Source organism: Ammospiza caudacuta, chromosome 10 (assembly GCF_027887145.1).
Source record: "Ammospiza caudacuta isolate bAmmCau1 chromosome 10, bAmmCau1.pri, whole genome shotgun sequence".
Classification (NCBI taxonomy): Eukaryota; Metazoa; Chordata; class Aves; order Passeriformes; family Passerellidae; genus Ammospiza; species Ammospiza caudacuta.
Window position 1 is genome coordinate 13,349,831 of NC_080602.1, and position 16,701 is coordinate 13,366,531.

The 16,701-nt window shown below is 43.2% G+C and overlaps 2 protein-coding genes across 4 annotated transcripts in view; both read left to right on the forward strand.

Moving 5' to 3' along the window:
• The first annotated feature begins 636 nt into the window (after window positions 1–636).
• MCEE (methylmalonyl-CoA epimerase) lies at window positions 637–6,973 on the forward strand. Its single transcript, XM_058811344.1, has 3 exons — window positions 637–796; window positions 4,468–4,808; window positions 6,295–6,973. Exons 1-3 carry the CDS (start codon window positions 766–768, stop codon window positions 6,445–6,447), a joined length of 525 nt encoding a protein of 174 aa, XP_058667327.1. The 5' UTR covers window positions 637–765; the 3' UTR covers window positions 6,448–6,973.
• Window positions 6,974–12,553: 5,580 nt separating this feature from the next.
• Window positions 12,554–16,701, forward strand: part of APBA2 (amyloid beta precursor protein binding family A member 2) — an 80,350-nt gene continuing 76,202 nt past the window's right edge. For all 3 annotated transcript variants that reach the window (XR_009275105.1, XM_058811248.1, XM_058811249.1), the window contains exon 1: window positions 12,554–12,714. The gene's annotated coding sequence lies outside the window, so the exon portion shown is untranslated. The remainder of the gene's footprint in view (window positions 12,715–16,701) is intronic.

The window sequence follows — 16,701 nt, forward strand, 5'->3', positions numbered from 1 at the left end:
TCGCAGCAACTCGCAGAGTGCAATGCCTGACATAGCAAGAGCTGAGCACCAGCAGACAGCCTGCTCACTGTCCTCAGTCTCCTGGCACAATGCTTCATGGCATCCTGGCCTCTATGAGGAATAGTGTGGCCAGCCAGCCAGGGAAGTGATTATTCCCCTGTACTCCGCACTGCTAAGGCTACCCTTGAGCTCTGGGCCCAGTTCTGGGACCCTCAGTTCAGGAAGGACATTGAGGTGCTGGAGCAAGTCCAGAGAATAGCAACAGAACTGGAAAAGTAACTGGGGCACGAGTCGGATGAGGGAGCTGGGGGTCTCAGCCTGGAGAAAAGGAGGCTTGGGGTGACCTTACTGCCCTCCAGGGCTCCCTACACCAGGTGTAACAGGTGTAGCCAGGCGTTACACCCTCCTGCTGTAACTTGTCCTAGTGACAGGACAGGAGGACATGGGCTCAAGCTGCACCAGGGGACAGGTTGGACATCAGAAGAAATTTCTTCTCAGACAGGGTGATTAGATACAGCAATGAGCTGCCTAGAGAGGCGGTGGAGTTAGTGTTCCTGGAGGTGTTAAAGGAAAGTCTGGATGTGGCACGGCCCTTGCGGAGGGCACGGCCCCTTCGAGGACCAGGCCCCAGGGAGGGCGCGGCCGCCGCTGCCGCTCCAATGGCGCGCTGCGCTGCCGGGCACGGCCCCTCACGGTGACGCGCCGCTGCCGGCACGCCGCGCTGGCGCCGGGCCCGCACCGAGGGGTGCCGGGGAGGGCGGTGAGATGGCGGCGGTGCTGCGGCGCGGAGCGGCCGGTAACGCGGGGCGGTAACGCGGGGCGGTGGCGAGCAGGGCGGAGGGAGCGCGGGCGGCGGGAGCGCGGGCGGCGGCGGGGCCGGCACGGGGCGGCCGCGGGCCACGGTGCCTGCTCCGGCCTGGCCGAGCTCCCCGTGAGAGCCTCGCAGGCCTAACGAAACTGCCGCTTCTGTAAATCAAAACAAGTTCTCCCGATCCAACTGACGGGCACACTAACAATAAGCTCTCATTACGGTAAACTTACAGAGCAAACGCCAAACTTAAGCTGCAAGGAGAAGCTTGTCTTTTTTGAGGTGTTGTTTGGAGGTCAAATTCAAAATAATTTCCTGTTTATGGTAATAACCTGTACTGCTCATTCTGGTACGGTAGGTTAAAGTCACAATACCTAAACCACACCATTTTACTTGGTAGCCACAGACCAGGAGAAAAGTGAATGAGAGGCTCAATGCTGTCAGTGATTGATCAGTAGGATGCTGGGAATGAAAACACCATTGTATAGTCATACTGCACTTCGAAGGAGGGAACAAGAGCCACAGCACACTGAGACTCAGTTTCCTTGAACTGTGGAGCCCATCTGACTCCCAAAAGCCCCGTCCGACACAGAGCAGAGCAGCACTGTGAGCCCAGTTGGCTTCCAGAGTTCACAAGATACTCACACCACCTTGAGATTGCTGGAATTTAAGAATGACCACTCTATGCCCTTTCTCCATTTGGTCCAGAGAGTGAACACACAGCCCCTGCGTGCCAGATTCCCTATGGTAACAGCATCCTCTCCATGCTTTGGGAGTTCATCTCCCCCTGAAAAGAGTGACAATAAAGCAGTGCCCAGTGACAAGGTTCGAACTGCAACCCACTGTTGTAAAACTTTCCCATGGAGAACATGACTGAGTTCAGTTGAATTTGGCTGATGTTTGATTCCTTATTTTCCTTGATTAAGTCAATGAACACTGCTCCACATCAGAAGCAACAAACAAGCCTATGAATAAACATTTGAAGGGTGAGGATCTCAGTTTGTGGGGTACTTCAGACTTGATACTTCATAATCTGCTTGGTTAAAGAACATAACCCTTGGTTACAACTGTATATTTAAACTCTGATATGTATACTACAAGTAGATCAATGATCAACAGAATGACCCCCAAATAAATAAATTTTAAAATATTCTTCAAATGAAGCTGAAGAAGGTTATATACTCTAGAACTAGTTTTGTGATGTATATATGTGATATATAAATACACGTGTTTCTTTCCTAGAAACATGGAAGTGATAGGATTTCAATCACTGAAATCCTGAAAAGCTTTCTTTTTCACCGCAAGGCATTTTTTGATTATTGGTTTTGAAGAAGATTAGAATTTTAAGTAATCTATATAGTTACTAATCTAGATAATGCAAGAAAAACACAAATGGTTTTTGTTTAATCTCAGTCAATTCAATAATGGATTTAAAATTTGTACTCTGTATGCATCTGACTAGAGCTAGGATAAATTCACAAGACTTCATAGAATAAATGCTGATATGAGTGAGCATATAAGTATCTTTGACTTTACAAGAATCCTAGGAATATACTTCACTTTTTCAGTCTTCCCAGGAAACAGCACAAGAAATCAGATATTTCTGGGGCAGAACCCATAAGAAAGAGCATTTTCTACTATTTTGCTAGTGTTTCACAAATAGCTGAATATAAAGAGGCTGTGTCTTTGTCAATTTACTTGAAATAGAAAAAATACAAATTAAATTACAATAACTGTGTGGTTATATGCCCTGTGTGAAGTGCAGCAAGAATTACAGATTCTTGGGAATAGAATGGGAAAATCCTTACCTTTCCATTAGTAAAGACTGCTTGGAAAAAAAATCTGCATTAGTAGTATTTCTATTGAACTGCACTCTGTTAATATTTGGAAAAAAAAAATAAAACAGTAAATGGCTCTGGAAAACATAATAAATTATATAGAAAGGAGTTCTTCTCTTTCAAAGGATTTTTCTTATTTAGAGAATACTGCCTTCCTCCAAGTGGAAAAATCTCTCTTGCTTCAGCAAGAATTGAATCATGCCTTAAGAAATTACAGTAAAATGGAGCTGCTTCAGTAGAAGCTTAGGTGGGCAGGAAAGACTGCACAGCAGATATTGTGGGGGTTGTTACTGTTTGTAACACATTTATTTACTCTGGTTAGCTGTCAAACCTTGCACTAGTTAATTAGCCATGCCTTTAATCATGCCACCTAGCTCCTGCATGTTTGTACCTCGTGCATTTTAGGCATTGCACAGTACTGCTCCCTCCTGGAATTACTTGGTTCACCCTGATTCAGCTGCATTAACATGGCAAGTGTTTCTACAAAACAGTTTCTGCACAGACATTTGAAAAACAAACATTTCTTTTCCCTGTGGAAATTTCTAAGGGATTTTCTAACATGTAAAAGTTGAAAAGCAGTTGCTGTCCTGTACCAGTGTGATATCCTAAAGGTACCAAGTGAAAGAATTGTCCAGAACTTCTGGCTGTGATGAAGGAGATGACAGGATGGAATGTGTGAAAGCCTGGCAAGAAATACTGCAGGGCAGTTACTTGCAGCACTGTACAAGTTTCTGGAAATACTTAATGTAGGATCTTGATTTAGTATCATCAAAAGATTGTGAATAGACTTATTTTTGTGACACTGAGTCCTTGCTAATAGGTACATTGCATGTTGTAAATTTAAGTGCCAATACATGCAAACATTTCTTCCTCCAACCCAGCACCATGCTCAGAAAGACTTAGGTTTAAGGATTCATCAGTTTTTGAAGAGAAATTAACTGGTAGAATGTGGAATTCCTGTGGAATGGTAGTTCTCAGTTCCATACTGAGAAACAAAGCTGATTTAATTAATTACAGCTCTTACTGACCTTACAGAGTACCAAGAGCCCAGCCAGGCTATCCATCCTCAGTGTGCTGCAAAGCATCCACAGTCTCAGTGCTTCATTGGCACAATCTCTCAGCAAAGTAGCACATTTGTGACTTTAAAGCAAAGAATGCCTCAAAGACTCCCAAAGGGCTAAGATGCCTCTAGCTTGGCCTTAAGGCATTGGGAACTCTGACTTGGCCTAAAGCAAACTGGCATGGAATTAAAATGTAGTTTTAATGAATATGTCCTTTAATCTAGTTCTAATTTTGGTTCTAGAAACAACTGATGCTATTGCAATTTCTCCCCACCCCAACCCCTCTAGATTCTAATACTGACAGATTAATTTTAAGGTAATTAATAGTAAATACCCTCATTTTTGTATCTTTCTTTTTTGTGATCCTTTTGTTTGTTTGCTGTAATTTTGAGATGTATAGGCATATCCATATTTCTTTCGCCGTTTCATAAGGAGCTCTGAAAATATCAAAAGTCACTTTTAAACACATTATACAGTTGGCCTTTACAATTGGTCCTGTCTTCCTCTTTTCAACAGGCATATGTAAGAATTTACACCAAGTTTGAGTCTGCTTTGGGTTTTTATTCATTATTCTCTTAATACTTCTGAATATTTACTTAGTCTGAAGAGAGAGTGACTGTTTCCTTGCTCCCAGTCTGGCCTGAGCATTGCACAAGGGTGTGCCAATGCCTTGGCAGCTCTGCAGGCCTTCACAGGGGAAAGAGCAGGCACTGAGACTTTCTCAAAAGCATCGTGTCAGTGCTGTTCACTTTTTTTTCAGGGCTTCTTAGCAGATTGCAGACTTGTGCTCCCACAGTACAAACTCTATCATCATCAAAGTCCTTCTCACAAAACATCCCAAGCTGTTTGTGGAAACTGGGCCGACTCAATCATGTGGCAATTGCAGTGCCTGATTTGGAGAAAGCTCAGTCCCTGTATAAAGATGTGTTAGGAGCCCAGGTGAGTGAGACTGTTGCTCTTCCTGAGCATGGTGTCTACACTGTTTTTGTGGAGCTGGGAAATACCAAGCTGGAACTTCTACATCCTTTAGGAGAGAAAAGTCCCATTGCAAGCTTCCTGCAAAAAAACAAGACTGGAGGAATGCATCATATCTGCATTGAGGTATATTAACATCATATTTCTTGTAATAAGATAGATACATTCAAGTATGCATGTTTTAATAGGTTTGAACTAACATATAAGGCTGTCATATTTCTTCTCTCTTATACAAAGGAAAGTTTAGGCAGATGTTTTGATAGTCAACTTGTTTCAAAAAAGGTAAATATTTTAAGAGGAAATTAACTTATTCCTGAGCAGCTACAATTTAGTAGCTGCAGTGAAAACCATGCTGGACACAGCAGAGTAAGAGAGCAATCCAAACCTGGAACTCAGACATGGGTGCACCCAAAGGCTTTGCTCTGTTTACTGTCACTCATCCTTGGGGAAGCAGGAATTCACTCCAGCTGAGCCCAGGCCCTGCTCCTCCTCAGGCCATCTCTGCAGGACAGGAGCAGCAGCTGCTCTGGCTTTTGGGCTCAGGGGAAGAACCTGGAGGGGACCATGGCCATGGCACATGTGGCCTTTCTAGTGTAGATAATTTGACAGTCATTCCTTTTTGTTTTGCAGACTGGTAGCTCTGTGTAGGAAGAACTGTAGTGAGTTTGGGATATTCACAAACAAAACTGGTGCAAATGGGTGAATTAGGTGATGTCTGTTCCTCTGAATTAAAGCTAAGAATTTCCTTCGTCCCTACCATAACATTGGCAAAAGAGTTTATTCACCAAATTATATCCAGACATTTCAGCCTTGAAAAACAGCAGTGATATTATTTTAATTCTAGGTCCCTATTGACTATTGAATTTTCTAAACTGAGTGCTAATATTATTATTTCAAAACATGAATGCATTTAAGTTTAGGAGGATTAGAATTTCATTAGATGACATGACACCAGAACTTCAGATCACAGCATATAGTGCAGGCATATTTTTGTTAATTACATATTTCTGTAGGAAACTGTACTGAAATACGGTATTAATGGCTGTTATTATAGTAAAGTTCAGTACAAATACCACATCTGATATATTTTTGATTATTCCAAGCTTTTTTCCTTAGGAAAATTAATGAACCTTAACCTACTCAGGAGGAGAATACATAAATCTAAAAGGGACTTTTACCTTCTGCCCGCTGCCCTCCCCTTTTCACCATTTAATGAGTTAGTGCTCTGTCATCCCTTATAAAGGGAGGTATTTTTCTTTACTTATTGAGAGAGAAAGTAATGCAGAATTTAGATTATTTATGGATGCCTTATAAAGTAACAACAACAAAAATAAATCAATGGTCTTTGTGCATCAGCTATTTCAGTTTATTAATTTCTTAAATATTGCACAGTCCATTTAAATGGTATTTTATAAAATCCTCAAACAACAAATGCAAACTCCTGCAGTATTTTTATTACTAGATGTTTTTAAATGGTTTATAACTTATTTTCAGAATTACATTAGAACTTTGAAATAACATTTCAGTAAGGAATTGTTATTGCTCCTGAATGTAAAGTCTGCATAATACAGTGCAAAATGTTAATTTGTGTGAACTGTATCTTTTTTAAAAGGTTGATGACATAAAAGCGGCTATGACAGAACTGAAGGAAAAAAAGATTCGAATATTGAGTGAAGAGCCAAAAATAGGTGCACATGGCAAACCTGTGATTTTTCTTCACCCTAAAGATTGCCATGGAGTCCTTGTGGAACTTGAGCAAGCTTGAGCTGCAATATTCATAAATAAAGCAATAGAAGAATTGTGAAGTTCCTGAGCTGGTGCTGGGAATATTGATGTGGTATTCAGTCTTTACAAGTTATTGAAGTGCCCATGGATGAAGTGCAGCTTTTGAGTACTGAAACAGTGCTACACATTTAGGATCTGTCTTTGCTCTTGTTGCTGATTTAATTTTCAGAATTAATGTTTGGCATTTCTTGGATTCTCTGTGATTCTGAACACAAATACACGAGCTGAGTTACAAATGTACCACAGTAATTTATCTTTTGTTGCCTGTTTGCAGCAAGATTTAACCTCTGTAGCCACAGAAACTGTACAGTTTCTAGGTCAAGCTGCATTATTTTGCTCTACATTTCAGAGCAGAGACCCACTTCCCAGTGACAACAACATAGCTTAGACATTTTCCTTAGAAATAAAGGAAAACAAATATTGTGCTTTCCTCTTTTCACCATTCACCATCTGTGCTTCACACTGATTGATTGGTTCATGCAATAAAAAACCCATATATTATTGTATGGATGTCTGCAATCAGTAAATAAGTTTTTCTTGGCATAACAATTACTGCCAAGGAAGTTACCATGCATAAATCATCATTTAATTGTTTTATGAACTTTATGGATATGCAGGCAATGCAACAAGAAAACCTGAAAACTATTTACCTGACATATACTTCATACTGTAATGCAGTTGTGACATTTTAGTTTTTTCATTTTTAGGGCTGTTTAAATTGTTTCCCCCCAAGCTTTCTCAGAGAAGGACATCTTGAAGAGACATGAACAAGCAGCAATAAACCTTTTTGCTTACTTTACAAATAAGGTTTTCCTGTGCAGAACCAATTACAAAATCAGTGGCAAACACACACCACATAAGTCTTGCTTCTGTACAGTTGTTAGCATTAAAGACCACACCAGTATGCTGATGTCACAGGCTGCAGGCAGTTTTGTTAGCTTATTTATGAACAGACTTCACCTTATTGCTGTATATTACCCAAGCAGTCTTTTCCTTATGCTTTCTTTTATAGGTTTGTTTTGACATTTCAGCTGTAGAAATAGAAGACTTACTATTTCTTTAGTCTTCTCAAGCCTTAAAAAGTCATACTTTCCTAGCTTAACTACAATCTGAAATTTAAATTTTCCTACATCTCTGCATATGCAGTAAGAACCTTCAGCTTAATATGAAGATGATTTTAGTGCACAATTTTTACTTAATGGAATTATTTGCAACATATGTCATGCTTGCAGCAACAAAATACAAATATAATGTTGACCTGAAATTTAAACATGTTTTTAAAGACATTGCCACTTCCTCATGAATTTTACTTCTCAAAACAATCTCTACAAAGCAATGATATTTTTAACAAGATAGTTTTGTACTTAAAATAAATACTCCTTCTGTCATATTTTAAGAAAAACACAGCATTCCACATGGTTCCTACATTTCATCAAATCCCTGTTTAGAGGGCAGTTTGTGATCTAAATTCTAAACTGCTTAAATTTAGAAAATCTAACACTTATGATGGAAATGCAGAAAGAGTTAATATTCCTAAAATATGATTCAGCCATTCTAGGAGAGATTCTATGAGCAAAGCTGCTTTTGTCTTTTCTTTCTGTCAAAGACAAGGAGGTACCTTTTTTGCAGAGCCAGCATAGGAATGCCAATACTAAAAGCCTCACTGGTTAAGATAATTGAACAGAAGCCTTTAAACCAAATACCCTTAGTTTGGTGCAACAGAAACAGTCCTCCCGTGGTTCATTCTCCATTTCTTTGTCCTATCCAAAGGAAATGGACTTCTGTGTAGGGTATCTATCAACAGAGTAAGTTGCTTGAGGTAGCGTCACAGTTGAGACAGCCACAATACACAGAGCATCCCCATACAATTTCAGCAGGCTTCAAGCACTCACCCATACACAGTAACACCTCACCTCATCAGAAAGCTTCAGGCCTCTGCCCATACAGAGCAACACCCCACCACTGCAGAAAGCTGCAAACATCTGCTCCTCTTGTTCTTCAGCCCAGCCTTTTATCCCTCCTGTTGATGCACTGCACCTGTGTGCCCTCTGTTCCCTTGGTCAGTGCCCCTGGGCACTCCCTGGCTCATTGCTGTCAGTGCTGCTCCCCTGCTGCTCACAGCTGTGCCCACTGGGGATGAGCTGCAGCCCCACTCCCAATGACCACAAACTGCACCTATAAGGCAGTGCTAGAGAACAGACATTTTTAAGTAAACACTTGCTCCACCTGATGATTGTGCTCCATATCTTATTGCCAGAAAGAAGCTTGTATTACTTGTTAGCTAGTAACCAGCAATTTTCCTGACTGACTGACATGGGGTTGCCCAGCTCTAAGTCAGCTGATGTATTTTGTTCCTGTATCTAAATTGTGCTCCTATCTCACAGTTCATACCTTTTTACTGACTACTCCTAAGGTGGAAGTCAAGAAAATGTCAGCACACACACAGCCCCAGCCCTGCAAAAGAGAGTTTAGGTGTGCAAATTAGTCAGTACACAAAAGTGGATCATATTCTTAAAAGCTCTTAAAACTGGATGGGATCAGACCTCCTTACTTTTCTGGGTGTGTGCTACAGGACAGGAGGATTTCCCTTTCTGGAGCTACAGACTTAGAGAATATCCAAGGGAGCTGAAGACAACTACAAGTGAGAGAAGTTTCCTGTCCATAAACTTAACTCCCTTAGACTTCAGTGGGAACAGAATCAGCCCCTATCAACTGTGTAGTCCCTCACCTTAAGGCAGGCAGCCTTCACAAGTGCTTGTTCTGACTTACCAAGAGGTTGGTACAAGGTTTACATACATGGGCCTTTCTCTTTGTCACTGCCATGATTATAAGAGGGGAGTAACACCCAGGAAAACAGTGGAAATTCAGGGATGGAAACTGGGGAATGAGAGAACTGTGATTTGCTGCTTTCAGTGGAGGGACATTTAACAATACCCCCCTGAACAACAGTGATTCAAGTAACTGGAGCCTGATTATCTTGGAAGGGAATTAGGCTCTTCTTTTTTGTTTTTTGTCTGTTTGGTGGGTTTTTTAAAACAGCAAAACCTTCTTCTCTGATAATGTCAAGCTTCTCAGAAGATGGAGTATTAGTATTTTGCCAGTAAATTTTCTCACACTTGTGCCATTTGTCAAGTGCGAATTCCCTGTTCCAATCTCTGCATGTGCCTTTTTCCTCCTCTGAGCTGAAGCATGTTCCCATTTTATGCTGCCTAAGGCAGACAAGACACATTTTTCTGGACTCCATCAACATTACTCAGGCAGCTAAAGAGCTCATAATTAAATGATGCAAAGTATCTTTTTTTACTTCCTCTCTGCAGCCCTCAAGTCACTCCTAGGTGAGAGGAGGTTAACAGGCTGCAGAATGAATCCCATTCCTTATGATGAGACAAAACTAGAAGCAAACTTAAAAAGCTGAGAAAAGAACTAACAGCATGCTTTTTAAAAGAAAGCTAACGTTACAGCTTTGCAATTCTGCAAAAAGTCCTTTCCTGTCGTGCTGCTTCTGCTATTAACGCACCTGAACTTCATTCTGAATTCTGTTGGTTTCATTATTACCATGTCAAGCTGAATTCTCATAGAAAGCCATGAACATGGAGATGTTTACATTATCTGGTTGAGGTACTTACCCTAGGAGTGTTGGACTATGATACCCCTGGCACTTCATTTGATTCTGTCCTTAGAAGGAATTCTTCCTGTAGTGCTGTGACATGGGTTAGTTGCACATAGGAAGCCTTAACTAAGAGAAGAACTCAGAATTAATTGTTTCAATATCAGTTCTTTTACCAAAGCAGTTGCCATGTTGGCGAAATTGAGGCTGTCAAACAGAATAAGATCATCAAGTTCAACTAGTTAATTACTATGAAAATGGAAACTAACAGCAATGTATAAATTAATCAACCTAGGACTGACATTTCACAATGAAAGAGCTCAACTACTTAGGAATGCAAAATCTGTCACCTTGGACAAGCATTTTCAAAGCACTTTGAACAAATTATGAAATAAATATTTATCTTATTGTGAAGGAGGGATGTTTATGTCTTGTATAATCTTTAAATATCTATAAAATTATGTCAACTGTCAATTTTAATGTTCATTTACACTATCTTTTATAGTATCAAAAAGCATTGCTAACTGCAAAATTCATAGCACAGATTCACAAATGAGGGAGTTCTCTGATACATTTTAACATAATGATACATTTTGAAGTATTTAATGACTTCTAGGTCTAACCTAAAGTGGCCTTTCAACTCTTACTGCTAACGCAAAAATAGTAAATACGTACTAAAATCTTCTATGAAGTACATCTTGAATGAAAATTTTTACTTATTTTTAACATTGCATTTTTTTCAGTAATAAAGACAGGTTCAAAATACGATTTTAAGATTTGAACTAATTTGTAACTGCAGGTACCCTGAAAGCATATGTGGTGATGCACAATTTGCATTAAATAGGGGGAATATCCAGCTCTGCACCCATGGCTGGCTTTTATGGAAATGATTATTTCCAGAAATTGAAGAGTAAGAGAGATATATTCATGGACTGGTATCATGCACCCTATTTTTACCTTCAATTTTGCTATGTAATTTTCCATAATAACCATCTGTCTGAGTCACTGTCTCCAAAATGACGTGGAGGGAGAATGTTTGTTAGAAACTTAAATTTAAAAAAGTTAAAAAATATATCCCACTCCCTTTGGGACCTCTGAAGTCTTTGAGAGGTCAGTTGTGGTACAATACTTGCAGCTGCAGTAACTTCATTAAAAAAACACCTGCCCTTTTGGGCTGGAAATAGTACTTTTGGTATTTTGATAAAGTGAGACTTTATTATGTATATGAGGCTGTTTCATCAAGTTAACAATTTTGAGAATTAATAATACTAATTAAAAGATCATTTGCCAAATGTTTAAACAACCTGTCTACAGATTATATCTGCAGATACACTGCAGTTCTGTGTAAAACATACATGCATTACAGTTTGGGTAATGTTTTGAGTTTTTAGTATCTTCAAAAGGAAACCAAAATCTGTCAAGTAATTGGGATGTAGAAAGGGACAGATGGGAAAAGTCACCATAGAAAACCATGCCAGAAAATAGCCTCTCAGCAGCAAATGGAGAGTCTTAAAAAAAATCTTAACAACTAAACTAAAAACTAAAACCCTCCCTCTACAAAATGGTGTTTCCATGAAGGACCTGTGCTTGTACATGGGATGTGCCTTGATGCTAACACCAGGGCAAAATGAACACACACCATGCTGAGCACATAGCTATTACAGTAAACACTGATATCTGGCTGATTAGCTACTGTCTCAAATTTGCATAATTATTAGCAAAGCCGGTCCGAATTTCTCTAAGATATGCATTTCTTTATTTACAAAATAGTCACTATCATCTAGCTGCTTTTAAAAGATCTAGAGGTTTCTAATAAAAGGCCTGAGGAACCAACTGTGTTTATCATCCACCATAAGAAATGTTCTTGGAGAAACTCTCTTCAGTGAGCTTTTAAATAATACACATTGAATCCTACTTTATTAAACTTTAGTAGTGGATCTATGTATTATTTGCACAAGGGCACAAAAATCATTTGTTCTCATAAATCTCGTCGTATGATAGAACGAGACTGAGTCCACTGCTGTCCCCTGCTATAATGTTCAAACTTTTGCTGTTTGGGTTTTTGTTGCACTGGAACACCTCAAGCAGCAGGGAAAGGTGAGGTGATCACCTAGCAGGATGACATGGCATACAGGAATGTTATTCGCAGAGAGATGCTGTGGAGACTCCCAGAAAACACCCTCAGCTCCAGCCCAGCGGCAGAGCGGCTGCCTGGGGACACGGAGCGGCCTCGGGCAGTGCTGCCGCGGGATGGGGCACCCAGGGAACCTCGCTGTGGCAGGGCAGCGGGCAGGGGAGCGGGGCCGGGCCCGCGGCCTGCTCCCCTCAGGGCCCTCAGTGTCCGGACACAAGCGCTGAGCCTGAGCTGCTGGGAGGCACGGACACCTGGGGAGGTGGCACGGAACGCGTCCAGCTGGCCTCGGGGTGTCTGCAGAGAGGGACACGCCCCACCCTCTCTGGGCAGCTCTTCCAGCGCCGTGCCACCCTCAGTGTGAAGAAGTTTTCCCTCACGCTGAGGTGAAACTTGTGTTCAGTTTATGGCCATTGCCCCTCGTCCTGTGGCTGGACGCCACTGAGGAGTGCGGCACCCGCGGAGCTGGCCCGGCGCCCGGCCCCGGTCTGGCGGTGGATGGCGGACAGGTCAGTGCATTCCGCCGAGCCCGCGGGGCTCGGGGCCGCCCCCCGCTCGCTGCCGCCGGGGCCGTGAGGCGGCGCGGGCGCTATGCGCCATGCAGGTTCCCGGGCGCTGGCGCAGGCAGGTTCCCGGGCGGGCCCGCCGCGGTGTGCGGCGCTCGGCAGCCACACAAAAGAGCGGCTGCGGCGCGGCTGCCCAACTGCTCGGGACCGGCCCCGCCGCTGCACCGCGGTAAGGACCGGGGGAGCGGGGCGGGGCGCTGACCGACCGACTGACCGACCGACGGACATACTGGCCGCCGGCCGGGGCGTCGCGGGCACCGGCGGCTCCGTCGGGGGTGGGGCGGCAGCATCCCGCGAGTCCCCTCAGGGGAGCGGGGAGCCCCTGGCCCCCGGCAGCACGGCCGATGCTCCCCTCGAATCGGGGCTGGGGGCTGCTGTCCCCGCGAGCGGCTACCCCCGCCTCATCCCATCCTCATCCTCATCTTCATCCTCATCATTCCCATCCCATCCCCATCCCCTGGCAACGAGCTGCCCGCGAGCGGTCGGGGAGCCGGGGTGAAGGGGAGCCCCTGCGGCATGGCGGAGCGGCCGGCGCTGCCGCGATCGGCGGCGCGGGGCTCCGGCACCGGGGGCTGCCGCACTCCCGCTCGTCCCCGCTGTGCCCGGGAGGCGCCGCCACCGCCCCCCGGCAGGCGAGGGAGAACCGGCGGCGATCCCCGGCCGGGCTGCGGCTCCGCTCGGCTCCCCCGGGGCTGGGCTGCGGCTCCGCTCGGCTCCCCCGGGACGGGGCGAGCTCCGAGCCCAGCCCGGCCGCCTGAGCCCCGCCGTGCCGGGACGGCGGCTCCAGCAACGCGGGCACCGGCCGTGCAGCATCCGCATCATGCCAGCGTCTGCTGGGAGGGCGGGAGGCTTAAGTCCGTTTGTCTTAATAAGAGTGAAAAGAAACGCGAGAGGAGCCCTCCTGTAATGCAATACCACTCGGAGTTTGTATTTGGTTCTGATTTCATGTCTCCACTCTAGCAAAGAGATCAGAGCCTTTGATCTGCTCTTTGCCCGTTCCCTTCAACATGAGATCTGGAGGGAGAAGGGTGCTCAGTTAAGAATACCTGATTTTTGGTGGGATGAACAGCACGAGATATTATAGCATGATCTGTTTGCCTCTTATTGAACAGTTTTTTGAATGTGTGTGTGTGGTGCCTTGTATTGCCATAACAAAAGGGATGGGGGTGGGGGAAAGGAAGGGAATACTGCATTTAGAGCTGCATCTTGGAAAATCAAAGACTGCCTTATTTTGCCTCAACTGGCAATATGTGCTTTCAGATTTATGTACTTTGCATCCTCAGGGTTGTTTTGGTGGTTGTTGCATGGTAGTGAGGAGATACAAGAAAAGAAATTTAGATAAAGACAAGAGATCATACAATGTGTATAGTACAGGGATAATGTGCATTGCAGTGATGTTTAAGAAAAGTCTGAAATTGCTGTGACCAGTTTGAAAAATGCAAGTAGTGTTTTCAGTTACATTACCTGGCCAAGGCCACCCTATAATCTCCCAGGAGGGGCTGGGAAATCTGTTTGCAGAAAAGGTATTTATCTATTATGCCTGCTACCCAAGAATCCCTCATTAATTAATAAGTAGAACTGAAAAAGAGAAACAATTAGTGTCATAGTTTCTTGTGGTTCTGTGTAAGCCACAGTGTTTCAAATAAAACATAGTTTTACAGGGGAGGAATTCTAGTTTAAGTCCTTATTGCCACTTAAAATAAAATACAGTATGTGCAAGTCATGTGTTTGAGAAGCAAAAGATTGACATTTATGTCAAGCATAAGATGCAATTTATCATTCTATCATCCATGGGACAGACAAGATGAAAGAGCCTTTCTTTCATATATTGTTCTGCAAGAGCTAAACTGCTGAAGTGAAAGCCACTGTACTTGTGAGTCCGTTTGGAGCTCATAGGATTTCATGCTGCAGAACTGTCCGTATAAACCCTGACTGTCAGAGTTTCTAAATTCTCTGATAGTTTAGCCCCTATCTGCACTTGGAAATATCTGAAGCTATTTTTAAAAATGCAGCAGCAGCTACGTTATTGCTCCCTCTTGATCCTCTGATAGTAAAGGAAAAGTGTTCTTGCAAAGGCCATAAAGGCTCAGCTCTTTTGGTCAAAGTATGACAGTTCTAAGAAGGAATCTTTAAAAGCATGTTTTGTGTAGTTACTTGATTAATGCTGGTTCAGGTTGGGGACTGGACATGAATTTAAACAAGCTAGGTCTTTAAAAAGTGACCTTTGCTTAAGGCTGTGAACACGAGAAACCACTTCAAGAAGCATAATTTTACCATCTCTCCAGCTGTTCTGATAAGAACATTTGTTAAGAAATAATTTGTGAAAATACCATAGTTTAAACATCTTTCAGTTAATATTCCTGTGCTGAGGGTGGATAAATTGGAGGAAGTGACCTGTTCCAAGATACCAGCTCACAGAGAGACATGGAGGATTCAGGTTTGTTTCAGAAAAAATCTTGGTTGCAGCATTTGAACACATCAGGGTTCAGATGCTTCTGCAGACTTTTTAAATCAATTTCCCTGTGTTTAAATAAACAAGGCAATTATTTCATGCTTTAAGCACTGGTAGAGGCAGAGGAGCAGCCCTGCCAAAAAGGCCCAGAGGTGCTGGTGAACAGCAAACTGGACACGAACCAGCCACAACCCCTGGCCACAAAGACAGCAGGAGCACCCTGGTCTGTGTGAACACAGGCAGCCAGGACACCAAGGGAGGTGATTATTCCCTGCTGCTCAGCACCCAGCAGGTGACATTTACAACCCTGGGTCCAGTTTTGCTCCCCCAGTACAGGAGTTATTAAAGACCTGGGGTTCTGCAGAGGCCACTGAAGTGATTTCAGCGGGGGCTGGAGGCTGAGCTCTGAGCAGAGGGTGGGGAGTGGGGCTTGCTCAGCCTGCAGAAAGGGAGGCTATGGGGGACCTAACAGAGCCTTCCAGTCCTTATGAGGAGTTCCTCATGGAACTGATCCCAGACTCAACCCAGTGGCGTGTGCCAAAGAATGAGGGACAAAAGGCATAAATTGAAACAAAGGTTCAGACTGGATACAAGAGAAATACTTTGCCCCACAAGGACAATCATACATGGAGACAGGTGGCCCAGAGAGGCTGTATGGTCACTGTAAAGACCAGACTGGATAATTCCCTCAGCAAACTGATCAGGGCTCACTGATGACCCTGGTTTGAGCAGAATCTTGGACAAAAGATCTCTGACATTCCTAACAACCTGAAGTGTTATGATCCTGTTTGTGCCTATCTGTACATGATACAAGAAGCAGACATGTTTCCAGAAGTCAGATTTTTAAAGAAAGATTTAGAGTTTCCATTCTAGAACTAATCTGTGCATCCCAACAAAGATGGGATACAGTATCAGTATGATATATCAACATCCATTATGTGTGAAATAGCACATTACATTAATACAAACTAATACCTTACTATAAGCCTCCCAAGGAAGAGATATTTACTTGAAATAAACAAAAGGAATTGCATACTACTTGCAAGCAAGAGCTGTTACTGAGAGGTATCTTTTGGCACCACTATGAGCAATTAAAGCCTTGCAACATTTGTGCAAGAGATGTAATGGCAGTGGTTACATCTAGAGAAAATAAAGCACTGATGCAGTCACATGAGCTTCACAAGCTAAGAGGAAGGACTGAAAGCAGAATCAGAATTTGCTGGTTTTTAGGCACTCAAAAAACTTGCAGTCGCTGAGTCAAATGCTCATTATAAGTACTGGCAAATGCTTTTAGTCTGCTGGGAAGAGTATTACATGTATGATTTATTTTTTCCTGAGGACCCATGAGAGCTGCATGAAAAGCAGCTCAAGACAGCACCATGTGACTGGTGAAGTGTGTAGTGCTTTAGGCTTTTGCTGTCTGCACAAGCTGAACATGCACCACTTAAGCTTTGCCATGACATCCATGAGAACTCCCA